A 26,065-nucleotide genomic window follows, 5' to 3' on the forward strand; every position below is an offset into this window, starting at 1 on the left:
ACTGTTTGGCCAAGGCACTGGGACACGGCGCCGGTTTGGCGCCGTTCCAGGCTCCGTTTGTTCCTTCCCCAGTCCCTGCCCTGCCGCCGCAGCCCGTCCCGCATGCGGCAGAGGTGGAGGATGACTGGGAGGGGTCCGAGGACCCTCTTGCTCGTCAGTCTGACTCCGAGCAGGACTGGGCGGACGAGTTAGAGGAGGCCCGGCGGCCTCGGTCTCTCCTTTGACCCGGGTTTTGCCTCTCCTCCGCCTACCATGGAGGAGGGCGCCTCGTACACGATGGTGCTTCGTCGGGCTACTGAGATCCTCCACCTTGATCTCCCTACGGGGGCCCCGGTGGATAAGAATGTCGCCAGGCGTCATCGCCCGGCGCCGGGTGACCCTGCCTTTCTGACCACTCATCCTACGCCCGAGAGCCTGGTCATCCAAGCTTCGACGTCCCAGAGTGCCTTTCCCACGGCTCCGCCGGATAAGGACTCTAAGAAGCTGGAGCAGTTTGGCAAGCGGTTGTTTTATTCAGCCAGCTTAGGGCTGCGGTCGGTGAACACCGCTTGCCTCTTGGACCGCTATTCCCACGCGGTGTGGGATGTTGTTGCACAGGTGTTGCCTTAGTGTCCTGAAGAGGCCCAAGCTGTACTGTCTCAGGCTGTTGCCGAGGGTAAGGATGTGGCTAAGTTCGCCTTTCGGAGTGGTTTGGACACCGCGGTCTCGCTGGGTAGAGTCATTTCTACGACTGTGGCGCTTCGTCGCCATGCTTGGTTGAGATCTACCGGGTTCTCCCCAGATTTACAAAGCTCCCTCATAGATATGCCCTTTGATGAAACCCGTCTGTTTGGCGATAAGGCCGACAGTGCGCTGGAGCGTTTTAAGGACTTGTGGGCTACGGCCAAGTCCTTGGGTCTTTCCACAAAAAACCCAGCCACTCCTGGTTTTCGTTCCTTTTGTGGCCAAGGCAGGGGCGCCCAGGCACGTTCCTTCAGCAATCCTGTACAGAACCAGCCTCAGCGCAGCCACGGATGCTGTTACCGCAGGGGCGGGTCTGGGAATCAGCGTGGGGGTCAGACTACCTCCGCCCTGTAGCTTCTACCTCCAAACCTTCCTAATCCGAGCTCTGGGGGAACCCCACGCCAGTCGGTGTCAGGATCCGCCATCACCTCCCCCACTGGCCCGCTTTCACATCGGACAAGTGGGCATTGCAGATCGTCCGCAGGGGTTACTCCCTTCCCTTTCATTCCACCCCTCCAACCATGCCACCTCAGTACCACCGCATGTCGGGGGAACACTTGACAACTCTCCAGCAGGAAGTCACGACCCTCTTGGCCAAGGGGGCCATCGAGTGCGTTCCTGGGCCAGAAGTAGGGAGTGGTTATTATTCCCACTACTTTCTGGTCTCCAAAAAGGACAAGGGGGGTTTGCGCCCCATCTTGGACCTCCGGAACGTCAAGGAGAAGTTCATATTGTTGTCTCTGGCTCAGGTTTTGGCTGCCCTCGATCCTGGAGACTAGATGGTAGCGTTGGACTTGCAGGACACATATTTTCACATCCCCGTCCTGCCAGGCCACCAGCGTTACCTGCGGTTCACGGTAGGCCAGGAGCCTTTATAGTTTGCCGTGCTCCCCTTCGGCCTTACCAACGCCCCTCGGGTGTTCACGAAGGTGATGGCTGGGGTCGCAGCTCACCTGCACGGGTTGGGGGTGTCAGTCTTCCCTTACCTCGACGACTGGTTGTTGAAGGCGGGCTCGCCCCAGGCAGTCGTCAACCACCTTCAGACTACGGCCGACCTTCTGCAGTTGCTGGGGTTCTCTATCAACGTGCCGAAGTCGCACCTGAATCCCTCTCAGAAACCCCTCTTTATCGGAGCGGTTCTGGATTCAATGCTGTTTTGGGTTTATCCTCCCGAGCAGCGAGTCCGGGATATTCAGGTTCTGATTCCTATCTTTCAGCCTCTATCCCGGTTTCGGTCAGGATGACCCTCCGGCTCCTGGGCCTGATGGCCTCCTGCATCCTGCTGGTGACACATGCCAGATGGGACCTGAAGTTCCAGTGGGCGCAACATCAGGGCAACCTGTCCGATCATGCCGAGATCTCGGAGGGCACTGCATGACAATTGCAGTGGTGGCTCACGAATCGCGATTGGGTCAATGGCAAATCCCTCTCCCTTCCCCAACCGGAGCACACACTGGTGACGTATGCGTCCCTCCTAGGATGGGGAGGCCACTTGGGAGAGGCGGAGATCAGAGGAGTCTGGTCTCCGGCAGAGTCCCTGCTCCATATCAACCTTTTGGAGCTTCGGGCGATCCGACTTGCACTGAAGGCATTCCTTCCCTCTGTCCGGGGAAGTGTAGTGCAGGTGTTCACAGACAACACCACCGCCATGTGGTATTGCAGCACACAGGGTGGAGTGGGGTCCTGGAACCTATGTCAGGAGGCTCTGCGCCTCTAGACATGGCTGGAACATCAAGGCATTACCTTGGTGGTTCAACACCTGGCGGGTTCTCTGAACGCCAGGGTGGACAAACTCAGCTGCCGGTGCATGAAGGATCACGAGTGGCGTCTGAACTTGGACGTGGTTCAGCAGTGTGGAGAGACTTGGTTAGATCTATTTGCCACCGAAGAGAACGCGCAGTGTCATCAGTTCTGTGAGTTGAAATTTCCGCAGCGGCACTCGCTCGGCGACATCTTTCGTCGCGAGTGGAGTTGCGGTCTATTGTGCGCCTTTCTGCCTATACAACTTCTGCCCAGAGTGCTGAAGAAGATTCGGCGCGACCGGGCCCAAGTCATCCTTGTGGCTCCAGATTGGGCACGAAGATTCTGGTATCCCGAGCTACTCTGCATGGCGTCGATCCCCCGATCCGACTGCCTCTTCAGCAGGATCTTCTGTTGCAGCATCAGGGGGCGGTCCTCCACCCGAACCTGTCCAGCCTCCACCTCCATGCGTGGAGATTGAGCGGCGACAGTTGACAGCTTTCGATCTTCCTCCCGAAGTCTGTGATGTCATTCTGGCAGCCAGGCGTCCCTCCACTAAAACGGTTTACGCCTGTAGGTGGAACAAGTTTGTGGCATTGTGCACAGCTAGGGCTGTGGATCCTCTTTCTGCCCCTCTTTCCGAAGTCCTCCTGTTCCTTATTTCTTTGGCCAGGCAGGGCTTTGCTCTGGGCACTATCAAAGGTTATCTTTCGGCCGTCTCTGCCTTTTTGCGGCTCCCAGATCAGCCTTCTCTTTTTAAGTCCCCGATTGTTAACCGTTTCCTAAAAGGCATTACGCACACGTTTCCTCCTGTGCCGTTCATAATGCCTCAATGGAACTTAAACCTTGTCTTGACATATCTGATGTGCGCTCCCTTCAAGCCCCTTCATACTTGTCCTTTGCGTCTTCTCACTCTCAAGATTGCTTTCCTGGTAGCTATCACCTCTGCCAGAAGAGTGAGTGAGCTCCAGGCTCTTTCTTCCAAACCTCCCTTCCTCTCTGTTCATCCAGACAAGGTGGTTTTGAGGATCCGTCCTTCATTCTTGCCAAAAGTTGTCACGCCCTTCCACATCGGGCAGTCCATCACTTCGCCCACCTTCTCTCCACCTCTGCATCCTTCGAAAGAGGAAGAGAGGCTCCACCGTCTGGACCCAAAACGTTCGCTCTCGTTCTACCTGCAGCGCACACAACAGTTCCGGGTGGATGACCAGCTCTTTGTGGGTGCCAAAAGAGGTCGAGCTGTGCACAAGCGGACCATCTCTTGGTGGGTCGTTCTCTGCATCAAGGCCTGTTACTCGTTGGCTAAGAAGGAGCCTCCTGTGGGACTGCGTGCCCATTGTAGCAGGGCAACGGCAGCCACTACTGCCTTGGGACGCGGCGTTCCCTTGCAGGATATTTGTCAGGCAGCTACGTGGGCCTCGCTGCACACGTTTACCAAGCATTACTGCCTTGATAGTCAGGTCCGGAGAGACGGCTTCTTTGGCTGTTCTGTTCTCCGTGACTTTCTGGTGTAATCTATTCGCAGACCCACCACCAGGGTTGTTATTGCTGGGGTATCTATTCTAAGGTAAGGAATTTATCACTAACGTGTCTCTTTCAGATGCACAAGTTACCACTTGTGTAACGATATATCTGTAAGAGACATTAGTTAGTGATAGATTCCTTACCGCCCCACCCATCCTTCCTGTTCTGCGAACAGATTTCTAGGGTTAAGGTCATCCCCTTTCCGGGCCCTAGCTTTATGGCACCAGTGGTCAGTTTCTTGCATGGCTGTGCGTTCCTGGCGCGGAAATTCGTGTGCAGAACTGACGTCAGCGTGCATGAGTGGCACCTAAGTAGTCTCTGTGACGTCATCTCGGCGTATACGACGCCAGCGACGGACGCGGAGCCACACAACGCCACCTACTGACGCGCATGGGTACTGCTAACGAAAAACCTTAATGGATCCAGTCTGACGCCTGGGGATATTCAAAGGTAAGGAATCTATCACTAACTAATGTCTCTTACAGATATATTGTTACACACGTAGTAAATTGTGCGTTTGGCTTCTTAGTCCCGCCACCTGATGCCTATGTCGTCATTTTGCTCCTTCCGATACGATCAGCCCCTTTACTCGAACACTATTTGCTGCCCTGTGTACCCCCCGCCCCCTCCCGCAGTTCGCAGATTTTTCGCACCCTCCCGCAGTTCGCAGATTTTTCGCACCCTCCCACTCCTGTTCGAGCCTTCTTCAACGCGGAAGCTCCCATTTGTAATGCAATATGTCTCGCGTAAATACGAGTCGTATTGCATTGCAAATGCTTGTTTTTAAGTAGTGCGCAAAGTAAAGGAAGAGTGAACACCAGAAGGCAGGCATCTCGCACCTGAGTGTGGACGAGGCTCCCATGCACCAAGGAGAGCCCCGCATACTGGCCAGAGGAAGACGGAGCTTCCCTGATTGCTCCGACGTCTTTCCTTGATGACGAGAGCTGCAGGGAATTGGAGAAAGCAGGACAGCGGGATCGGGAGTCCGGACCCATCCAGAAGCGGGACGGTAAGTTTATTTTATATATATTTTTTTCTTTAATTAAACCCCTCAGTTACCAAGCTTGATAAAGTCAGTATTACTCCAGTCAGTGGCTCAGCAGTGCCCTGCCCTACTTGTACCCGGTATAACGCTGCATAAAGTACATATAACTCCAGCAACTGACTCTGCACCCCCTCTCACACGAAGCTGCATAGTGAACGTATTACCCCGGTCAGTGACCTATAGTACTCTGTCCTGCTTGTACCCGGTATAATGCTGCATAGAGTCCATACTACTCTTGTCACTGACTCAACACCCCCTGCTTGCACCCCCTCCCAAACTGAGCTGCATAATGACAGCATTACCATGTCCTGCTTGTACCCATAAAGCTGGGCTCCTCACTTTTTTCTTAACTTCCCTCACTATATCCACCTCTCTCTTCTCCATCACCCTGTCGCTAGGCCACTCCATTGTCTTTTCCCACTCTCTCCTCCTTGTTCTTTCCATCGCACTTTCTCAGTTATTTAGTCCTTTGCATCTTCCTTTCAACTTTCCTTCTATTTCCCTTTTAATGTTCCCTCCTATACCATCACTTCCGTTAAAGGAATTACTTCATCCTTGTCATTATAAATTTTCAACATGCTGCACAGCAGCCACACTTCTCTACAACATAGCTTAAAAACATTGGCGAAGCCAATTGCCCCTATATTTTCTTTTGGCCCCAGCTGTCCCCTTTTCTCACATTTGCTCCATCTCCGTTTCATTTTCCTCCTTTATCAAGCATCCTTTCTGTTTTCATTTTCTTTCCCCTTTCACTCTTTTGGTAGGTAAAACACATTGTCATTTACAATGCCGATACCTCTAACTCTTACAAATGCGAGACCAATTTGCATTGCAAATGCTTGTCCTTCTGTTCCTCCTGTCGCTCATATTTCGATTTTCTGTTACTCTGTGGCCTGTTTGTATTCAAGCAGTGTTTTTCATTTTTGCAAAGCCAGTTCTTTTTCCCTCTTCCAACAGTTATCTGCCTTTTGGAGCTACATCTTATCCTGTAAAAATTCAGGATGAATGAATAGTTCTAGAAGGTAGCGGGCCCTATTACAAAAATAAGAAAACAGTCTTACCACCTTGCTTGGAAGGCCAGGACTCAATACCAATTGAAATTCTAATTTGCTTCACTAAGCCGAGCACAGAGTCCTTCTAAGGTTGCTGTGGCTTTCTCTCTGAGTTAGTGCAGAGAGAAAGTTAAAGCAACCCTAGCCAGTTATAAAACAAAGTCACAGAGGCATACACACATAAAAAACGATTGAGTTTATTCCGTTTTATGCACTGCTTGATACTGTAATGAATGTATCTTTGCTTGAACAGAGTGCATACTGAGCTTCATTGCAGTATTCAGTCAATTTGATGTAGCTAAAAAGAGTTCTCGCGGCAACACCCTCCTGGAAATATTTGTTTTGTTTTGTAGGGCACAGCACCAACGCATTATTAAAAAACAGTCTACACTTGCAAGGTCAGCAACTCATTTAAGCAGGAGTGCAAACTTGTCAGAGTTTATAGACTTGTTCTTGCATATATTTCTTCCAGCCAGCTTATGGCTTTAAGAACATCAATGCAATTGTATACGTGCAGAGGCATAATATCTAAGAACTATTGTAAACCTCCATATGCATATTATTTGAAAGAGTTACATTCGCCTAAGTCATTGACCCCATTAAGCGCTAGGAACACTGTGGGAGAACAAAATCCATCCTATCATATTTAAGTTCCAAATGGACAACAAAGTAGTGGATGCCCTCCTGCTTATAGACTGCTCTACTGCATTGGACACGGTTCCAAACCCCACTCTGCTTGAAAATCTCCATAACCCTAGAATATAAGATAAAGCCCTAAATATGGCCTATTTTTCTTGCTGTCCAGCAGCACACTTATCACCTTGACAGCATCCTTCAGCATGTGTCCTTAGTCAAGAGAATGCAGCATACCACAGAGCACCGTGATTGGTGATTGCACCATTTCTGTTCAAGATCTTCCCTGTCTCATATAATAATTTGGCTTTCCAGGCCACAACTTGAAACTAATTCAGACACAGGCTGCTCTCCACTCGGCTACTGCCTTTGTCATCTTCCACTGGATGGTCAGAAATCATCTGTAACAAAACAACAAAAGACATAAATCCTCAAGCGAGTCTTTGACTCACACAGGTCCTGTAATGTTGAGGCCCACAGACTTTTTTTGCCCTTCCAGCACCTGCAGTAAAGATGCTTAAAATAACTTTGGACACTGAACTCTGCCCTGACCACAAACACTGTCATAAGGACTTGCTTTCACTGGGCTTTAGTTACCTGAATAAGACAACATTCAACCACGTTTTAGCCTGCATGTCATAGGCAAATGGTCTCTACCTTAGTTCATGAGAGTATCTGCTTTGAAGGTGAAACAAATTAAAAACAGTTCAGCAGGACGTCTCCTGTGTACCACATCAGCTCAGTCTGCTTATGATACACTGGTTCACAGTTGTAAGCAGAATTTTCTGGAAAGGTTTTCAAGATCATTTTTTTTACCATCCTTTGTCCAGACGAAAATAGGCACGTACAAATATGACGAAATGGCGGACAAAAGATTCACCTCAGAAATGAAATTCCAGTGTTCTGCAATTCCTGAAATGAAGGGTCCACCTTCTTAATAAAAAATTCTTTAATTTTTGAACATGTTTGTATCTCAAATTAGGAAAATCTATGGCCACCTAGCCTTGCTGATGGATATTTCTTCCTGCAGGATCTTCATCTGTAAGTATGCTCCTGACTCCACACTAGGGCCACGCACGTTTATTAGAAATGTCCTTTGTGGGGGTTTCAGGGGACATTATTGTATCTCCAGCCACGGGTATGCTTCTCCCACTGTTTGTGGAGGTTAGTATCCATTTAAGATTCCTGGCATCAGTTCTTTTTTTATGCTCTTAAGACATGGATGTGGAGCGGCCTCTTCTATTATAACAGTTTTCAAATTATTTCTTTATGGGAGTGTACTTCTGTTCCTGTCAAATTGGACTTATGACTTATGGTAGGAAGTCATGTCTCCAGTTAAAATGTCAGAATTTCAGATCTGGATCCACATAGCATCTACATGTGGTGGCTCAGGGTAGACCACATCTTAACTAAGTGCTGCAAATACTCATTTATGCATACCAAGGTAACTAGGGGGAGAGAGGTCGAGTTGTTGCTCACCAAGGCTTGTTGTAGAGGGATTTCATGGTTGGCCTCTCCCTCAAAATGTAAACCCATCCTAATTAGAGAACATTATATTGAGAGGTAACTTTCCTGGCGCAAGAAACATTAATATAACACAACAAGGGGCGGTTTTCTTTCTCGTCCAGAAAAATACCTCATTCTAATGAAAAGCCTGACAGTTGGCAAAGGCTTTTCCTTTGCCAAAGTCGCCCACTTCTGATGAACAGATAATGATCTGTAAAAGTAGAAACTAACATTACCTTCATCTGAAAGAGACACGTTAGTGATAGATTCCTTACCTTAGAATTACCCCAGGCGTCAGACTGGATCCGGAAAGTTTTCGTCAACAGTACCCCTGCGCGTCTGAAGGTGGCGTTGTGCGGCTCCGCGTCCGTCGCTGGCATCGTAAGCGCCGAGATGACGTCACGGAGACTACTTAGGTGCCACCCATGCGCGCCCCAGCAAGCGCAGATCTGGTTAGAGTACGTACCTTAGTCACTTTTTGACTAAACGTTTGAGACTTTTGTCTTCCATTTTTGAGTCTTTGACTCCTGGTGCCACATAAGGAATCCCTGGATTTAAATCCTGCGGGGCCTGTCGCCGTACGATATCAGTGGCCGACCCCGTGGCGTCTGTCTCTACTGTCTGGAGCTCGACCAGGACTCCCGGTCATGTTCCGACTGTCTGGCCATGGCTCTGAAGCCCTTGCGGGAGCGGTCCAGTAAGCTACTGGAGGCCGGGCGGTCGTCTCCGCGCCGTTCGAAGACCAGGGGTCGCTCGAGAAATCGCTTGTGGAGCCATTGTCATCGCTCCCCGGGGTCGAAGTCTTCCCACTCGGATTCGGGTAAGAGACGTCATAAGATGAGATCGAAGAAGCGTTTCCGGTCTCCGACGTCCCCTCGTCGGTCTCCGGATGCGGACGAGGGGGCCGGGGGTACCACCCCCACGGCTCCTTTGTAGCCTGTGAGTCCTGCAACCTACCCACCTTACCCGGGTCCGTCGGCGACTCCTACCCAGGCGCAAGATTTTCTTGCAGCCATGGACCGCTTCTTCAGGCCTCGGGCTCCCGCCGGTGCGCCTTTGGGCCCCGCGGTCCTAGTTGAGGGCCCTCCCTTGCGTCGGGCTCCCACCGGTGCGCCTCCGGGCTCCGCGGTCACCGTTGAGGGCCCTCCCTTGCGGCTGGCTCCGCTGCCGGCGCTGCGCACGGCTCCAGCGCTGCAGGGACCTCCGCCGACGGCCCCAGCGCCGCAGGTGCCTCTGCCGGTGGGTCCGGCCCCCGTACCGCCCGCGGCTCCGATCCCGGAGCAACAGTGGGTTCCGTTCATTACACCTCGCCCTTGCTCGGGTTCCTGGACAATTTTGCTCCTGGTTGGGACCCTAATTGGGACACGGAGCCGGACCGGCGTCGACTGGCGTCGTTCGACCATTTGTATTCCCCTGTCCCCCCCCCCTCCCACCACCACATCCTGTTCTACAGGCAGTGGAAGAAGGGGACGACTGGTAGGGGTCTGGGGACCCTCTCGCATGGCAGTGCGGGTCAGAACAGGAATGGACGGAAGAGCTAGAGGATGCCGGTGGCCTTGACCTCTCCTCTGACCCTGGTTTTCTTTCTCCTCCTGCTGTGGCTATGGAGGAGGGCGCCACATACACCATGGTGCTCGGTAGAGCAGCTGAGGCCCTTGACCTGCCTACAGTGATCCTCAAGACTAACCTCCTCACTGAAGTACTTCAGCCGCCACCACGCTCTTCGGAGCCCCTGCTTATGTTCAATGAGGCATTACCTGGCGTCTTGATGGGCACCTGGTCTAGACAGGCCACGGGGGTTCCCGTGGATAAGTATGTGGCCCGGCGCCATCGCCCGGCCCTGGGTGACCCTGTTTTTCTGTCCTCCCACCCAACCCTGGAGAGGCTGGTCGCATTTCCTTCCGCTACGCCGGATAGGAATCCAAAAAGCTGGAACAGTTCGGCAAGAAACTGTTCTAATCTACCAGCTTAGTGCTGCGGTTGGTGAACACCACATGCCTCTTGGGCCTCTATTCCCATGCTGTGTGGGACACGGTTGCGCAGGTGCTGCCTCAGTGTCCGGAGGGGGCTCAGACAATGCTTTCCCAAGCTGTTGCTGAGGGGAAAGATGCAGCACAGTTCTCCATTAGGTGTGGACTAGCCACCGTGGACTCTCTGGGTAGGGCTATTTCCACAACAGTGGCCCTCCGTCGTCACGCCTGGTTGCGGTCCATTGTTTTTTCAGGGGATGTACAAAGTTCCCTTATGGACATGCCCTTTGATGGTACTTGCCTGTTTGGCGATACGTCGGATAGTGCGCTGGAGTGTTTTAAGGACCCCCGGGCATGTCGCTCAAAGGGGCTACTCACTCCCCTTCGGGATTGCCCCTCTAGCCATGCCACCTCAGTTCCACCGCATGTCGGGGGACCTTTTTGCGCTTCTCCAGCAAGGAGTCACGGCCGTCCTGGCCAAGGGGGCCGTTGAGCGTGTTCTTGGGCCAGAAGTGGGACGTGGTTGTTATTCCCACTACTTTCTGGTCCCCAAGAAGGAAACGGGGCCTGCGTCCCATCTTGGACCTCAGGAACATCAATTGCTTCCTCTGGAAGGAGACGTTCAAGATGTTGACTCTGGCTCAGGTCTTGGCTGCCCTCGACCGTGGTGACTGCATGGTAGTGTTGCACTTGCAGAACGCATATTTTCATATTCCCGTCCTGCCGGCCCACCGGGGTTCACTGCAGTTCACGGTGCGCATAGAGAACTTTCAGTTTGCCGTGCTACCCTTCGCCTTACCAGTGCCCCTCTGGTGTTCACGAAAGAGATGGCGGTGATCGCAGCTCATCTGCACAGCTCGGGGGTTCCAGTCTTCCCCTATCTCGATGATTGGTTGTTGAAGGCGGACTTGCCTCAGGCAGTCGTCTCCCACCTTCAGACTACGGCCGACCTCCTGAATTTGCTGGGGTTCTCCATCATCCTGCCAAAGTCGCTCCTAAGTTCCTCTCAAACGTTCCCCTTCATCGGAGCGGTTCTGGATTCGACACAGTTTCGGGTTTATCCTCCCGCGCAGCGAATCCGGGATATTCAGGCTATGATTCCAATCTTTCGGACTATATCCCGGGTTTGTCAGGATGACCCTCTGGCTCCTGGACCTAATGACCTCCTGGTTGTGCACCATGCCAGGTGGCATATGCGGGCTCTGCTCTGAAGTTCCAGTGGGCACAGCATCGGGGCAACCTGGCCGATCACATCCGGATCTCGGAGGGCGCTGCACGACAATTGCAATGGTGGCTCACACATCGCGATTGGGTCAATGGCCCTTCCATCTGTCCGGGGATGTGTAGTGCAGGTCTTCAGGGACAACACCACCACCATGTGGTATTGCAACAAACTGGGCGGGATGGGGTCGGGACCCTATGTCCGGAGGCTCTCCGCCTCTGAACATGGCTGGAACATCAAGGCATTCCCTTGATGGTTCACCACCTGGCAGGTTCTCTGAACGCCAGAGCGGACGAACTCAGCCGCCGGTGCATGATGGTTCACGAATGGCATCTTCACTCGGAGGTGGCGCACGGTCTCTTTCGGCAGTGGGGAGAGCCTTGGTTAGATCTATTCGCCACCGAAGAGAACGCGCAATGTCATCAATTCTGGGCGTTGGAGTTTCCGAGGCGGCACTCGCTCAGCGATGCTTTTCATCACGAGTTGAGCTGCGGTCTGTTGTACGCCTTTCTGCCTATACCACTTTGCCCAGAGTGCTGCAGAAGATTCGTCGCAACCAGGCCCAAGTCATCCTTGTGGCTCTGGATTGGGCACGAAGATACAGGTATCCCGTGCGACTCAGCATGGCGATCACTCCCCCGATTCGACTGTCTCTTCGGGAGGATATTCTGTCGCTGCAACAGGGGACGGTCCTCCACCCCAACCTGTCCAGCCTCCACCTTCATGCGTGGAGTTTGAGCGGCGACAGTTGACAGCTTTCGACCCTCCTTCCAAAGTCTTTGACATTATTCTGGTAGCCAGACTTCCCTCCACTGAGACGGTATACGCCTGCAGGTGGGGAAAACATTTGTGGCATGATGCACAGCAAAGGCTGTGGATCCCCTTGCTGCCCCTCTTTCCGAGGTCCTTCTGTTACTTCTCTCTTTGGCCCAGCAGGGCTCTGCTCTGGGCACTATTAAACGTTCTCTCTCGGCCATTTCTGCCTTTCTACGGCTTTCAGATCAGCCTTTTCATTTTAAGTCCACAATTGTTAATCACTTCCTGAGAGGCATTACACACACACGTTTCCTCCCGTGCCCTTCCTAATGCCTCAATGGGACTTAAATCTTGTTTTGACTTATCCGAAGTGTGCTCCCTTTTAGCCACTTCATGACTGTCCTTTACGTCTTCTCACTATGAAGACGGCTTTCCTGGTAGCTATCACCTCTGCCAGAAGAGTGAGTGAGCTCCAGGCTCTTTCTTCTAAACCTCCTTTTCTCTCAGTTCATCCGGACAAAGTGGTTTTTAGGACTTGTCCTTCTTTTTTGCCAAGGTTGTCACGCCCTTCCCTATCAGGCAGACCATCACTTTGCCCACCCTCTTTCCGCCTCCGCATCCTTCAAAAGAAGAAGAGAGGCTCTATTGTCTGGACCCAAAACGTGCGCTCTCGTTCTATCTGAAGCACACACAATAGTTCCGGGTGGATGACCAGCTTTTGGTTAGTTACGTGGGTGCCAAAAAAGGTCGGGCCATGCACAAACGGACCATCTCTCGGTGGGTCGTTCTCTGTATCAAACCCTGTTACCCGTTGGCTAGAAGGAGCCTCCTGTGGAGCTGCGTGCCCATTCTACCAGGGCAACGGCAGCCACTACTGCTTTGGGACACATTTCAGGACATCTGTCAGGCAGCTACGTGGGCCTTGCTGCACACTTTTACCAAGCACTGCTACCTAGACAACCGAGTCCGGAGAACCCGCTTCTTTAGCCGTTTGGTTCTCCTGGACTTTCTGGTGTGATTTTGGTTTGCAGACCCACCTCCGAGGTAGGTATTGCTGATGTATCTATTCTAAGGTAAGGAATCTATCACTAACGTGTCTCTTTCAGATGCACAAGTTACTACTTGTGTAACGATATATCTGTAAGAGACATTAGTTAGTGATAGATTCCTTACCGCCCCACCCATCCTCCCCGTTCTGCGAACTGATTTCTAGGGTTCAGGTTATCCCTTTCCGGGGCCTAGTTTCATGGCACCAGTGGTCAGATTCTTGCATGGCTCTGCATTCCTGGCACGGAAAGTCGTGTACAGAACTGACGTCAGCACGCATGGTTGGTGCTTAAATAGTCTCCGTGACGTCATCTCGGCACTTACGACGCCAGCGATAGACATGGAGCCACACGACGCCACCTTCCAACGCGCAGGGGTACTGCTGACTAAAACATTCCAGATCCAATCTGATGCCTGGGGATATTCTAAGGTAAGGAATCTATCACTAACTAATGTCTCTTACAGATATATTGTTACACAAGTAGTAACTTGTGCTTCAGCTAGCAGTTCATAAATTGAGGGTTTACATAAAAAAAAAAAAAAATTAAAAAAAGGAAGCCACCAAGGTGGACTCAGATCCTTCAACTTACCTAAACTGGCAGGTCCAGGTTCTGCACCAATGAACCCACTGTTGTGGAGCCACCTGGCATAATCTGCCAAAGCACGAGTTGGGGACGGCAAGAATCTTGCAAAATACATTGAGTTGACAGCTGCAGCAACAGCACCTCCTGTTGCACCAGTCTGTGTCTCATCTTTGTCAGTGGCAGCAGATTGCTATCCTTTCATGAGAAAAAGCATTTATGAAGGTGAGTAACTTTTTTTTCAGCAAGTGCTTAAATTATAACTGTTTCCATTTGCCAGTACCACAGAGTACAATATAGTCATATGCATCGCACAAAGTAGTAGAAACAAATGACCTAGCATCATTTTGACTGGATCAGTGGCAAAGAGCACACTGGACTGATGCTGAGGATGCAGGTATTCTTGAACCCTCACTGACTTAGCTGTGCTTGCTGTACCAAAATTAAAACCCTTCTTTGATCCTCACACATGCTACCTCTACACACATGCACAAACACGTACACACACACACGCACACACACCCTTACTCTTCACTTATATTCACTACTCACACTTCAACAGCTTCTTCACTCCTTTAGCAAAACACATGCTACTTAAATAATCAGCATTTTGGTAACGTTTTCCTCTACGTGCAACCACTATGCTCTAACCCTACTTGGCGATCTAAAAAACATCTCCTTCACATAGTCTTCACCATCCAATACTTTTTCATGCACGCAATCACGTACCTATATGATTTCCTAGGTTTTTACTTGCCGTACTAGCCGAATACAGTGCCATTTGTAGTCCGTGCCACAGAATTCTTATAAAATCTGCAGAGAGCATCATTTAGCCCTTTAATTGTTTAAGGATTTCTTTGTTAAAAAAAAAAGAGAAATCAAACCTAAAGAGTGCAGATGATACTGATGGTTTAAAAGTAATCAAGTCTTCTTTACCTTGTGTATGAGCTTGTGTTTTCTTCATCTAATATCAGATTGTTTAAGTTTGACTTCAGAATAGCTGCAGCATGGAATTATATATATCTTTTTTGTAGGTTATAGATGGACCCATTTTTGATCTTGTCATCAAGGAACTAAAAAAGCATCAAAGCACAAAGGAGGACAAATTTATCATGTGTTTGAATAAAGTGGCAAAGAACTTCCCTCCTTTGGCTGACAGGTAAAACAGCTAACATCCGTCCCAACACGCACACACATGGTTTTGTTTTTACTTCAACAATTTCAGAAATGTTCTGCTCATCTGTTCACAGATTTATGACAGTTGTCTTCTACTTGCTTCCAAAACTTCACGGGGTACTGAAAACCTACTGCCTGGAAGTGGTAATGTACAGAGCTGAGGAGATTCCTGATATTTACATCCAGTTAAAGAGTAAAGACTTCAACCAGGTCATGAATCACAGGTAGTGTGTGAGGGCTTATATGCATTGTTTGTTTCATGATGTTTATTTGTTATATCATGCTTAAACCTTCAGCTATTGAAATACTGTGCTATTGTGGCTCATTGCGGTAACTGATTTACGGGCAACCCAGGAGACTTGAGGTGCATTAATGCGTAGGCAACGCTACCTCAAGACGTAAGAATCATCAACGTTGGCAGCCATTTTGCTTTGGGCACCTCGCCCAGGCCTTAACCTGAGCGTTTCTCTGACAGCTCGCAGCACCTGTTAAGATCCCTAGATTCCAGATCCACAGGTAGGATTGGGGTTTGCCTGCACTCACGGTGACAGGCACACCTTTGTTTTGAGCTTACTATTGGTTTTCCTGTCCTCGTGGTGACAGGTACACTCTTCGCTATTACGTTTTCTCTGGTTTCAAGCCTGCACTCTCGTGACAGGCTCACCTTAACATTGTTTTGCGAACCCCTGATTCACACTGACAGTGACATGATTATTATTTTTTTAAAAAAGGAAAGAAGAAGGGAAGCAAGGAGGAAATTGTTTTTATTTAAATTTCTGTTCCTCATCGTCTCTCACTCGGACGTATTTTTGGTGTTTGTTTCATTTAACTACTTGCCTTGGATTTCTCCACTGCCATATCTTATTTATTGTTTTTTTTTATTGTTATGGGGTTGCAATATGGCCACTTCACAGCAGTTTGCGCAGCCTCCACCCTTTTTGCAACATCCAGGCAAGCCCACTGTTAGGTGGCCACAATGGATACAAATTTTTGAGAGCCATCTAGTTGCCATCGACGCTGTCAAGTTCCCCCCTGCATGCAAGGTAACAATATTATATGCCTGTCTGGGTCTTGTAGCTCAGCAAGTATTTGAAAATATACCTTCTATTGCTCCTCCCCAAGGAAGTTCTGGTGATGGTGAGAACTGGGATTCTTACAAGGAGGCGTTGGCTCGTAAGGGAAAAAAATATGATGAAGAGCTAAGTATAATGCTTGAGAGACATAACTTCTTCATGAGGAGGCAAAGCGCAGAAGAGAGTGTTGATGAGTATATTTCAGCATTACGGGTGCTGGGAGACACATGTGAATTTGAGGCTTATATTGATATTTACATCTGGGATCAATTTGTTTTTGACTGTTTTTCCAAGAATATTCAGGAACGCCTTTTTAGTTGTAGGAAACCAACACTCGTGGAACCACATGATATTGCTAAAAGCATTGATCGTTCAATGGTTACATCAACAGCCGTTCTTAATACTTTAAAGGTTTCTGGGCATGGTGGTGCTGATCTGTGAATGCAGTCAATATTCCTAAACCTGGTAGGCAACCTTTCAAAAAGGTTCTTCCTTTTTATTTTAGATGTGGGTCTAGGACACATCTCAGCAATAATCCTAACTGTCCTGCAATGGGTAAAAGATGCATGCTATGCAACAAAATTGGTCACTTCCAAGGAGTTTGTAGATCTAGAAAAAAATCTACAAGAGTTAAGTGTTGAGATTACTGATTCTGTTAAAATGTGTTCTGAGCAAATGCATTAAGTGTTGACTGTTGGATGTAATGCTGTTTTTAATACAAAGAGTTAAAGGACCCAGGTGTAATGCATTGTTTGGAAAGATTGAGGTTCTGGTTATGGCCGATCCTGGCTCACCGATTACAATTCTGTCAGAACTCATGTTTCTTAACAAATAGAATGGATGTATCAGTTTAACTCAGATGGATGTGAATCCCAAGGCTTTCTGTGAGTCCGATATAGACATGTTGGGATATTTTATGTCTAGGGTGGAGTGTCCGTGAAGGTGTATTTGCACCAAGGTTTACATAGCTGTCAAAGGATGTAACATAATCGGATGGCAAGACTTGGAAATAATGGGTTTGTATTTGGTGCCTGGTTCGAATCACCGCATTGCTTTGGGAGAGGTACCTGAGGGTTACGTTGAGGTTGTTCCTCATGAGGAAGATCGTCACGTCGGTTGCGTAGGTATTGAGGTACGCTTGTCTTGCATCGAAAAAGTGTTACATCAATTTCCTAGTTTGTTTGTTAACAAAATCGAAAAGATCAAGGGTTTTCAGCATCAGATTTGACTCAAGTCAGACGCTCAATCAGTTGTTCACAAGGTGCATCCTCTCCCACTAAGTGTGAGAGATGAACTTAAGTCTGTTCCTAAATGTTTGTGTAGTGAAAGGGTTATAGCACCGCTTGACTGTTCGGAATGCGTTTCTCCCTTTATGGTGGTGAGGAAGAAATCTGGTGAGGTCAGGCTTTGTGCTTATGCTTACTCTTGTTTAATGTTTGCAAAGAAAGGGAAAATGTTGTAATATGAGAGCATCCTTGCGTCTCTCTGTAGTGCGAGGATGCTCTGTGTTGTTTTGTTTAAGGTTCCAGGATCTGGAAGTAGAACGATGCGTGCGAAGGTTCAGGCAATATTTGTTAGTTGCTGGATCCCTTCGCAGGCATCAGAAGCTCCAGGCCATGGGTGTATCTGCCTGAATAAATTAACAAATAAAATACATCACCTTCGTGATCTTGATCTTTTCTACAATTGCCTATGTAACCATAGAGTGTGTTTGTGTTCAAGAGCATCAAAGCCATCATATAGTGTGTCTCACATTACTGCAGATGGAATATGAAACTTTTCAAACCTTTTCTCTGTTACGCAGCCTCATTATCTTTGGCCGAATGCCTACTGCCCTGTGAATTTGTCTTATTCCTTCACGTGTAGGGGATCCCATGTTTGACAGTCCTGTACTTAACAAGTGATGGCCAATTAATGATTTAGCTAGTTCTTTTTCTTGCTTGGAGACTTTAACCTTCACTGGATTGGCAAAACAGTTGATGGCCAATCTGCTTTCCTGTGTGAACATCCCATTCTGTCAAAAATGTACTCACAAAAATAGGGGTACACCCGTCCCTCATTGTAAAAGAGAAACCGATTCCAATTGACTGGTCTGATTATCTCCCAAATCTCTTATGCACTATATTCCCTAATAAGTTGCTGAAAAACAGCACAAATCTAAATATGACTTAATCACCAAAACTAGAAACATTATGTTCTCAGACAAGGATTATGGCATCATCCCCATAATTTCTGAATCATTACAACATAACCCTTGCTACCACTTGGATCTCTTAGCACCCCCAATTAAAGAAAAGAACTAAAACTGAAGCTGGCAAAAGATGGTTCTCTCCCAGGCGATTCTTGGAACATAAGTGGGTGAAATTCCCGTCCTCTTTACTGTCCAAAACTTTCAAAGATGTTAGAAGAATATCTACTAAACAAAAACAAAAGCAATTCATACATCCCAGTGAACTGGGTATAGCTGACAGCCAATCTACAGTTGTTCACAAGGAACTCATTTAAATCATGGAATCATTTAAGTTTTGACACGGTATTACTGTCTTGTATTTATTTAAGAACAGTAGCACACAATGTGGTCAATATGTATTACATTTGATTTTATTTTGAAGTTATACTAAATAATTGACTTCAAAGAACACATATGACTAAAGGAAAACACAGCGCCACAAAGCAGTTCTCATGCAGCACTCACTTTAGCCAAAGTAAGTGCTTTTATTTTCAATTGGAAGTAGAAAATATTCGTAAATTTATACTGTATATTAACACTATTTACACACACATAATGGAATTTCGTGACTTATCTGACCCCAGTGGAGTGACTATAACCAAAACAGTGAATATAACTACAGTGACAATTTTAAAAAGGGGAGTTGGTTATTGGAGTAGAAAGGATGTCCATAAGGGGGTCAGAGTGATTCATAGACACTAGAATATGTTCTAGTCTTTCTTGGACTATCCTCTATCAATTCTCGACGAAGTTTCGACCCTCTATGTTTACGGGGTCTCTTCAAAATGGAGATTCTGGGGATTGAAAATGTGAGATGGAATTAGTTGGGCTGCATGGCTAATCGTGGGCTGTGATTAATGAGAAGGACTTATGCTTACCCTGGGCACTTCTGGTATGCCGGTGGTATAATTAATATAGTCATTTAACGTCAGTGTTGGGTTAGGATCCAGTCTGTGTGGTCTTCACATTGATAGACTAACCTCTGCACATTGATAGACCAGAAAAGAACATGGCACCAGTTTGCTGGGGAGCAACAAACGCGCCAACAATACTACCGGTGGGGTCTGGAGGGTCCATAACTGAGGTGCGGCATCAAAACCCCACTTGTTTGAATCAAGTCTGACAAGAGTCAAACCTTACACTAGCTATCACTCAATTCTGAGCACCCTAATCAGGAGAGCACCATTCCCATTTTCATTCTTTCGCTTCATCAACTTAGCAGCAGTGACCTATCCCTCCTGAATAAAGGATTGTCATTTGCTATGACAGAAAGGACCGACTTTTTCAAATTGCAAACAGAACTTCATAAATTCTTTAGAACATTGAGGCTGAAAGTTTTCTTCCAGGATAACCAAGCAGTCCCTCCTGTACAACAGTCCATTCTAAGGTCCAAATATACCTTCATGCCATCAAATGCCCTAATGCTCCCAGAGATACCCGCCTTTGTGAAAGCCGCTCTAGACAACATCAATAGAATAAAATCTAAGAAATCTTTCACTCCATATAACATCTCATTACAAGAACGAGAGTCACTATTGATGCTAAAGAAAGAAGTCTGTCCTCATCAAACCGGCAGAAAATTTTCGGAGGAATTGTGATCCAAGATAGAACTCACTATGAAGCTGAAATATTGAGGCAACTGGGAAATGTTCATCATTACAAAGAGCTCAACCGCAATCCTCTTTTAGAGATCAAGAAACGGATACATGAAGTAACTAGGAATGGCCTTGAAGAAGGTTTGCTCACGCAATTAGAGTTTGAATTCCTCAATCAAAAGAACCCCAGGATCCCGGTGTTGTACACCCTACCTTAAATTCATAAGGACACTATGAATCCCCCTGGTATACCCATACTTTCCGGCTGTGGATCAGTCCTTGAGTCATTACGACAATATATAAACACTTACATCAAGGAATTTGTCCCTGTCCTGGAGACCGAAGTACGTGATAGTACATATATGATTAATCTGATTGGAGGTATGGATTATAACCCCATGGAAGAAATCCATGTGACACTGGATATAGAATCCTTGTATACCAATATCCCACAAAGAGAAAGTATCTGTGTTATCAAGAAAGTTCTAGATTCACGTCCTACCCCAAACACAGTTCCATCCAAGTTCATTGCTGACCTACTGAAGATTGCTCTAACCACAAACTACTTCATGGTTAACTCCACATATTATCAGCAATGCTCTGGAACATCTATGGGGGCAAGTTTTGCCCCTAATCTAGCCAATCTCTACGTTGGTAACTTGAAAACCAAATGCATCACTACCCGGGACAATCCATTTCATGATAACATCAAATGTTGGAAACTATATATCAACGACATTTTCATGATATGGGTAGGTACGGAGGAAAGATTGAAAAGATTGAAAATGTTCATTACTTATCTTCACGACTGCCTGTCTTCACTTACCTTCACCTGCAATGCAGACAAAGAAAAGGTCCCTTTCCTTGATCTACTGGTACTTAACAAGGACAATCAACTAATTGTATGTCTTTACAGAAAGCCGACTGAGCGCAATACGCTGTTACAGTACAAAAGCGTCCATCCTCGGACCCTAAAAGATGGACTACCTTATGGCCAGTTTTTAAGATCAAGAAGGAATTGTACAGAGAAAGAAGATTTTTTTCAAGGAAGAAAACATTCTGAGTACTAAACTAAGAGACAGAGGTTACCCTAAGAAACTGATAAAACATCAATTAAAAGGGCTTGGTATAGTCCTCAAGAAGAAATACTTAAGTGAAAACAAAAGAGCTCAGTCAAGAAAAACATCTGAATCACCACATTTTGCACACATATCACTCAGATTGTGAAAATTATTAAGAAACATTGGCCTACACTGAATACACTAGAGACATGCCAAGAGCTACCTATGTTCTCATACAGGAAAGGAAAGAATTTAAAAAAATGTATTCTGAAAAATTAAATTTGAATGTGATGAGATGTTCCTAGCAATACGGTCTTCCGAAAGCCCAGCCTGAAAACTAACCACATTTAAACCTGCTTGATACCAACAGCTCAGTGACCTTGATATGATGTCCCTTCTTCAGTCCGAGGAACCCCAAATCTTCAATTAAATGGTCCCAAGGAGGCTGACTGCATTGGTAAAGTTTTTCACACTGGCTCCGAGATTCACACTGGCTTTTGCCACACCAACACCGACCGTGAACTTGATTTGTGAATGGATGACCCGTTCCGACACCTATATTCGATCCCATACAGACCTTGGGCCCGGCTACGAGATTATAAAAGCGCAACTGGTTATCATTCAGTCTGATTATCACCCAACACTTCTACGGTGACACAGTTACCAACAGAGTCTCCGTTCTCTTTTAGCTCTGATTTTTGGCATATGAAGGATCCAGGCAGGGTCTATGAGTACACTGATGATGAAGAGAGATACTTTGCTCCATCCTAATTATATTGATGATGCATTATACCTAGACCTACAAAAGGCTAATGGGTTGCTCACATCCCCCTGACACTGTAATTGTAACATTGTAATTGTAACAGTATTTATTGAGCGCGGTTGCTGCCCGCAGGCGTCCAAGCGCTGGATAGAGGGAAAGTGACTGAGGGAGCTTAAGGTACATAGGATTGAACAAACAACAGTGTCTTTAGGTTTTTCCGGAATGCAAGAAGGTCAGGGTTGGAGCGGAGTGTGATGGCAAGAGCATTCCATAGCCTAGCGGTGTTCAAGGAAAACAGCCTGCCTCCAGACCTAGCTCGCTTCACCCTGGGTACAACGGCCAGGAACGCCTCCGAAGACCGGAGGTTCCTTTTAGGATGGTAGGGGGTAACCAAGCCAGTGTATATGGCAGGTCCCGTCTTCCAAAAGGTGCGATGTGCCAAGCATAGCGCCTTGAAGGACACTCTCTGCTTCACTGGCAGCCAGTGGAGGCTCTTCAGAGCAGGTCTGGCCGACTGGGTCCGTGGAATTTTCAGCAAAGTGCGTGCTGCACAGTTCTGAACAATTTGCAATTTCCTGAGGGTCATCTCCGGGGCCCCCAAGTATAAAGCGTTATTTGAGTCCAGGCGAGATTGAATCAGACCTTGGACTGCCACCTTTTTGGCCTCTAGGGGAAGTAACGGGAGCACCTTCCTCAGAATTCTGAGTAGGCCAAAGCAGGTGGCGGACAGCTTCTTGGCCTGGGTGGAGAAGGAAAGTTTGTTATCTAGCCATACTCCCAGGCTTTTAACACTTTCTTTGTGAGTGGGCGGGGGACCCAGGGCACTGGGCCATAGGGAGGTGAAAGACACAGGAGAGGTTGGTCCCAGGAGCATGAGCTCCGTCTTTTCACCATTCAGCTTAAGGGAGGAGTTGGTCATCCATCCCTTCACGTCCACTAGGCAGTTTAACAGGTCTGCTGCGGAGTGAGTATTGTTCTCCGTTGCCAGCGAGACCACAAGCTGGGTGTCGTCGGCATATGACACGATTTTAATGTCATACGGTTCGACAACACCCGCCAGCGGCCTCATGTAGACGTTGAACAACACAGGGCTCAAGGAAGAGCCCTGTGGCACTCCGCAGCTCAAGGGTTTCCTGGAGGATACTGTCTTTCCATCGAAGATCTGAAACGACCTCCCAGACAGAAAGGACTCGAACCACCTTAAGGCGTCACCTGAGACCCCGATGTTATAGAGACGGTCTAGCAAGGTGGTATGGCTGACCGTATCGAAGGCGGCACTTAGGTCATGGAGGATCACTGCCACTGATCCTCCCTGGTCTAGTATCCTTCTGGTTTCTTCGGTGACTGCCAATAAGGCGGTTTCAGTACCATGCTTTGGTCTGAAGCCTGTCTGGGAAGTATGTAGTAGAGAGTGGTCCTCCAGGAACTGGACCAGCTGCGCGTTTATGTGTTTCTCTAACACCTTGCTAACCCAAGGGAGAAGTGAAATGGGGCGATAACTGGCGTGGTCGTCTGGGTCTAGGCTGGTTTTTTTTAGCAGTGCCCGCACCATGGCCTGTTTCCAAGCCATGGGGACTGAACATGCAGATATGGAGGTGTTGAGGAGGTCTAGAATTGCGGGCAGGGTGGTTTTGCTGGCTCGCATAAGGATCTCTGGGGGGGCAGGATCACAAGGGGAACCCGACTTGACTTGTTGGGCCACCTTGCTTAAGGTGTCCAGATCCAGAGGATGGAAGTACTCAAGGGAGGGCTGGTCTGGGTGAGGGGGCGGTCTAGGGGGAGGTGAGATGCTCGAGTCCAGGGATGTGGCTGCGATAGGGAATGTAGAGTAAATTTTTTGAACCTTTTCGTAGAAGAAGTCTGCGAGCTCGTTGCATTGGTCCTGGGTTTTAATGGGTGGAGGGGCCGTATTGACATTGGAGCACTGTTTTATAATTTGAAAGATTTCTTTTGGCTTGGATTTTGCTTCTAATATTTTCTCGGAGTAATGGGTTGCCTGGGCTGACCTGATTGCTTCTTTGTAGGATCTGATCGCCTCTTTGTAGGCAGTCTTCTTATCTGGGAGGAAGTCTAGGCGCCAAGCTCTCTCTCGTTGTCTGCAAATGCGTTTTAATTGTCTTAGAGAGTCGGAAAACCAGGGAGCGGATTTCTGTGATCTCTTCGCGAAGGACTTACGATGCGGAAGAATCGCGTCTAGCGAATGAGTGATCCAGCTCTCATAGTGGGTGTTTGCCACGTTGGGGTCTGGACAGGGTAGCGGGCGCGTGGAGTCTAGGTTGTTCATCCAGAGCTCTAGTGGGAGTTTTGACCAGTTCCTCCTGGTGGTGGTTTGGGGAGGTAGCTGGGGGGTCTTGTGTTTTACCCAGGAGAAAGGAATTAAGAAATGGTCTGACCATGGGAGGGGGATGGGTGGATCCACAGTTAGATTCAGACAGTTACTGAATATGGGGTCGAGTAAATTGCCTTTATCATGGGTCGGGGCAGCAACCAGTTGGAGCAGTTGGAGAGCTTCCAGGTCCTCTTGTAGTTCGTGAGCAATGTGGTCTGAGGGGGAGTTAAAGTGAAGGTTGAAATCACCCAAGATTGTGTGATTGGCAGAGGAAAGGATTCTTTGCGTTGTAATTTCTGGAAGAGACCTGTGAAACTCTTTTGCAGGCTCGGGGGGGCGATAGATTAGGGTGCCAGAAAAAGTGCTGTTGGCATGAAACTCTATACAGAATTCTGCACTCTCGCACTCAGGGATGGTTCCTGCTGTAAAACGGCATCGGTACTGGTCTTTTAAGATGATCGCCAGACCTCCGCCTCTCCCTAGCGGTCTATCCACTCTGAGGATATAATATCCTACGGGTAAAGCTTTTACCACGTCTGGCTCGGAGTGGGCAGTGAGCCACGTTTCTGTTAGGAATACCGCGTCCGCTCTTTCCTCCTCCAACAGCATGGAGATCTGTGTGCTGTGTTTAGGTAGGGAGCGGCAGTTGAGCGCGTACATACGGTACGTTAGAGCCGCGGTCAAGGGGGTTTCGTAGAAAGAGTGTTTGCACCCTGAACATCGGGCAGGTAGCTCTGTGGGTCTGAAGGTATGAGGGCACTGGGGAGTAATAGTCCTGCCTATGCTATGTAAGGTCGTCGAGCTGTAGGTTCTGCTCTGGATAAGGCAGGAGCCAGGGGTCATGGCCCCGGGTCCCGGCTGGTCGCGGACGGGCGCAGACGGGCTTGCCTTAGGCGCGCCTTCGGCGCGCAAACGGCGCTCCCGCTGCGCTCGTCCGCTGCGCTTCCTGTGGATGCACATATTTGATCAGAGGGGGGTGTGGCCTAAGTGGGCGTGGTCAGCGTGCACGCCTCGTCTGATGGCGGCCGCTGGGGCTGATGAGGAGCGTCAACAGCGTTTAGAGCAGCTGTGCGCTAATTTCCATCAAGTCCTGGCGTTGGTGCAGTTTAAAAGCAGCACGTTTAAGTGACACCACACAATTGTAAAAGTAAGCTTTTGTATTTAAAAACAATCAAGTATTTCTCAACACTCGTACCTCCAGCTCCCGGCTTTCCGCCTCAGGAACTGGGTCAACAGTCTCTGACTTAGACTCTGCATGGATAAACAATCGAAGAAAATGCATCCATTTCACTGATGGTCAGGAGTGCTGCTGAAGTGCTAGAAATGCAGGTGCCCTTCATAGAAACAAAGTGATATGTTCTTACAGAGATTCTTCAGCCAGGACCTACGAACTCGAGCCATTGTTGTCTTTTAATGCGCCCCTTACTGGGCTATATGATCAAAATCCTGCTCTTGCCCACTAGTTAGCAGATCAGTAGCCCAGACATATTCCTGCTCCTGGTGACCCAGAGTTATTAGAACCAGTGCCCTGGATTGGGAATACAAATGGATTTACACATTCAGCATGAGAGTGCTTTCTTCTGCGAATTTGTCTCTGAAGTCTTTAAACATTATTCTTCCTGAGCAGATATACACATGCTCTGTGGAGGATGGCCAGCGCGGTCTTGCCGGGGTTCTTAGAAGATCACAGGTGCACAGGATGAAGCAAAGTTTGAGAGTTGTGCCGTCCTGGATACTACAGTCTGCATTAGCATGGCTGTTGGTACCAGTGTGGTCTTGATAAGGAATGCATGAAAGAGGCCTACAGGATTTTGAGGCTATCTACAGGTATGCTTAATTGGCATGCCCTTTGATGGGTCCAAATTTATTTGGGGAAAAAGCAGATTCGGCTCTAGAGAGGTTCAAGGACAGCCATGCACTCTATAGGACGGTTAAAACCAGCAAAAAAATTTGCTCAGCAGTTCCTTAAGCTCAGTTTGCTCTGGGGTGTTGGCCTGTAGACAGCAGCAGCCACTCAATATGTATGGCTGCATCATTTG

At 48.3% G+C, this 26,065-nt stretch overlaps 1 protein-coding gene across 3 annotated transcripts in view; it reads left to right on the forward strand.

Moving 5' to 3' along the window:
- Positions 1-26,065, forward strand: part of PRKDC (protein kinase, DNA-activated, catalytic subunit) — a 2,754,228-nt gene that overhangs the window by 1,387,487 nt on the left and 1,340,676 nt on the right. For all 3 annotated transcript variants that reach the window (XM_085605657.1, XM_085605658.1, XM_085605659.1), the window contains 2 exons: positions 14,834-14,958; positions 15,050-15,199. In XM_085605657.1, coding sequence (XP_085461783.1) covers positions 14,834-14,958; positions 15,050-15,199 — 275 coding nt within the window. The remainder of the gene's footprint in view (positions 1-14,833; positions 14,959-15,049; positions 15,200-26,065) is intronic.

This window comes from Triturus cristatus, chromosome 5_1 (assembly GCF_964204655.1).
Source record: "Triturus cristatus chromosome 5_1, aTriCri1.1, whole genome shotgun sequence".
NCBI classification, from domain to species: domain Eukaryota; kingdom Metazoa; phylum Chordata; class Amphibia; order Caudata; family Salamandridae; genus Triturus; species Triturus cristatus.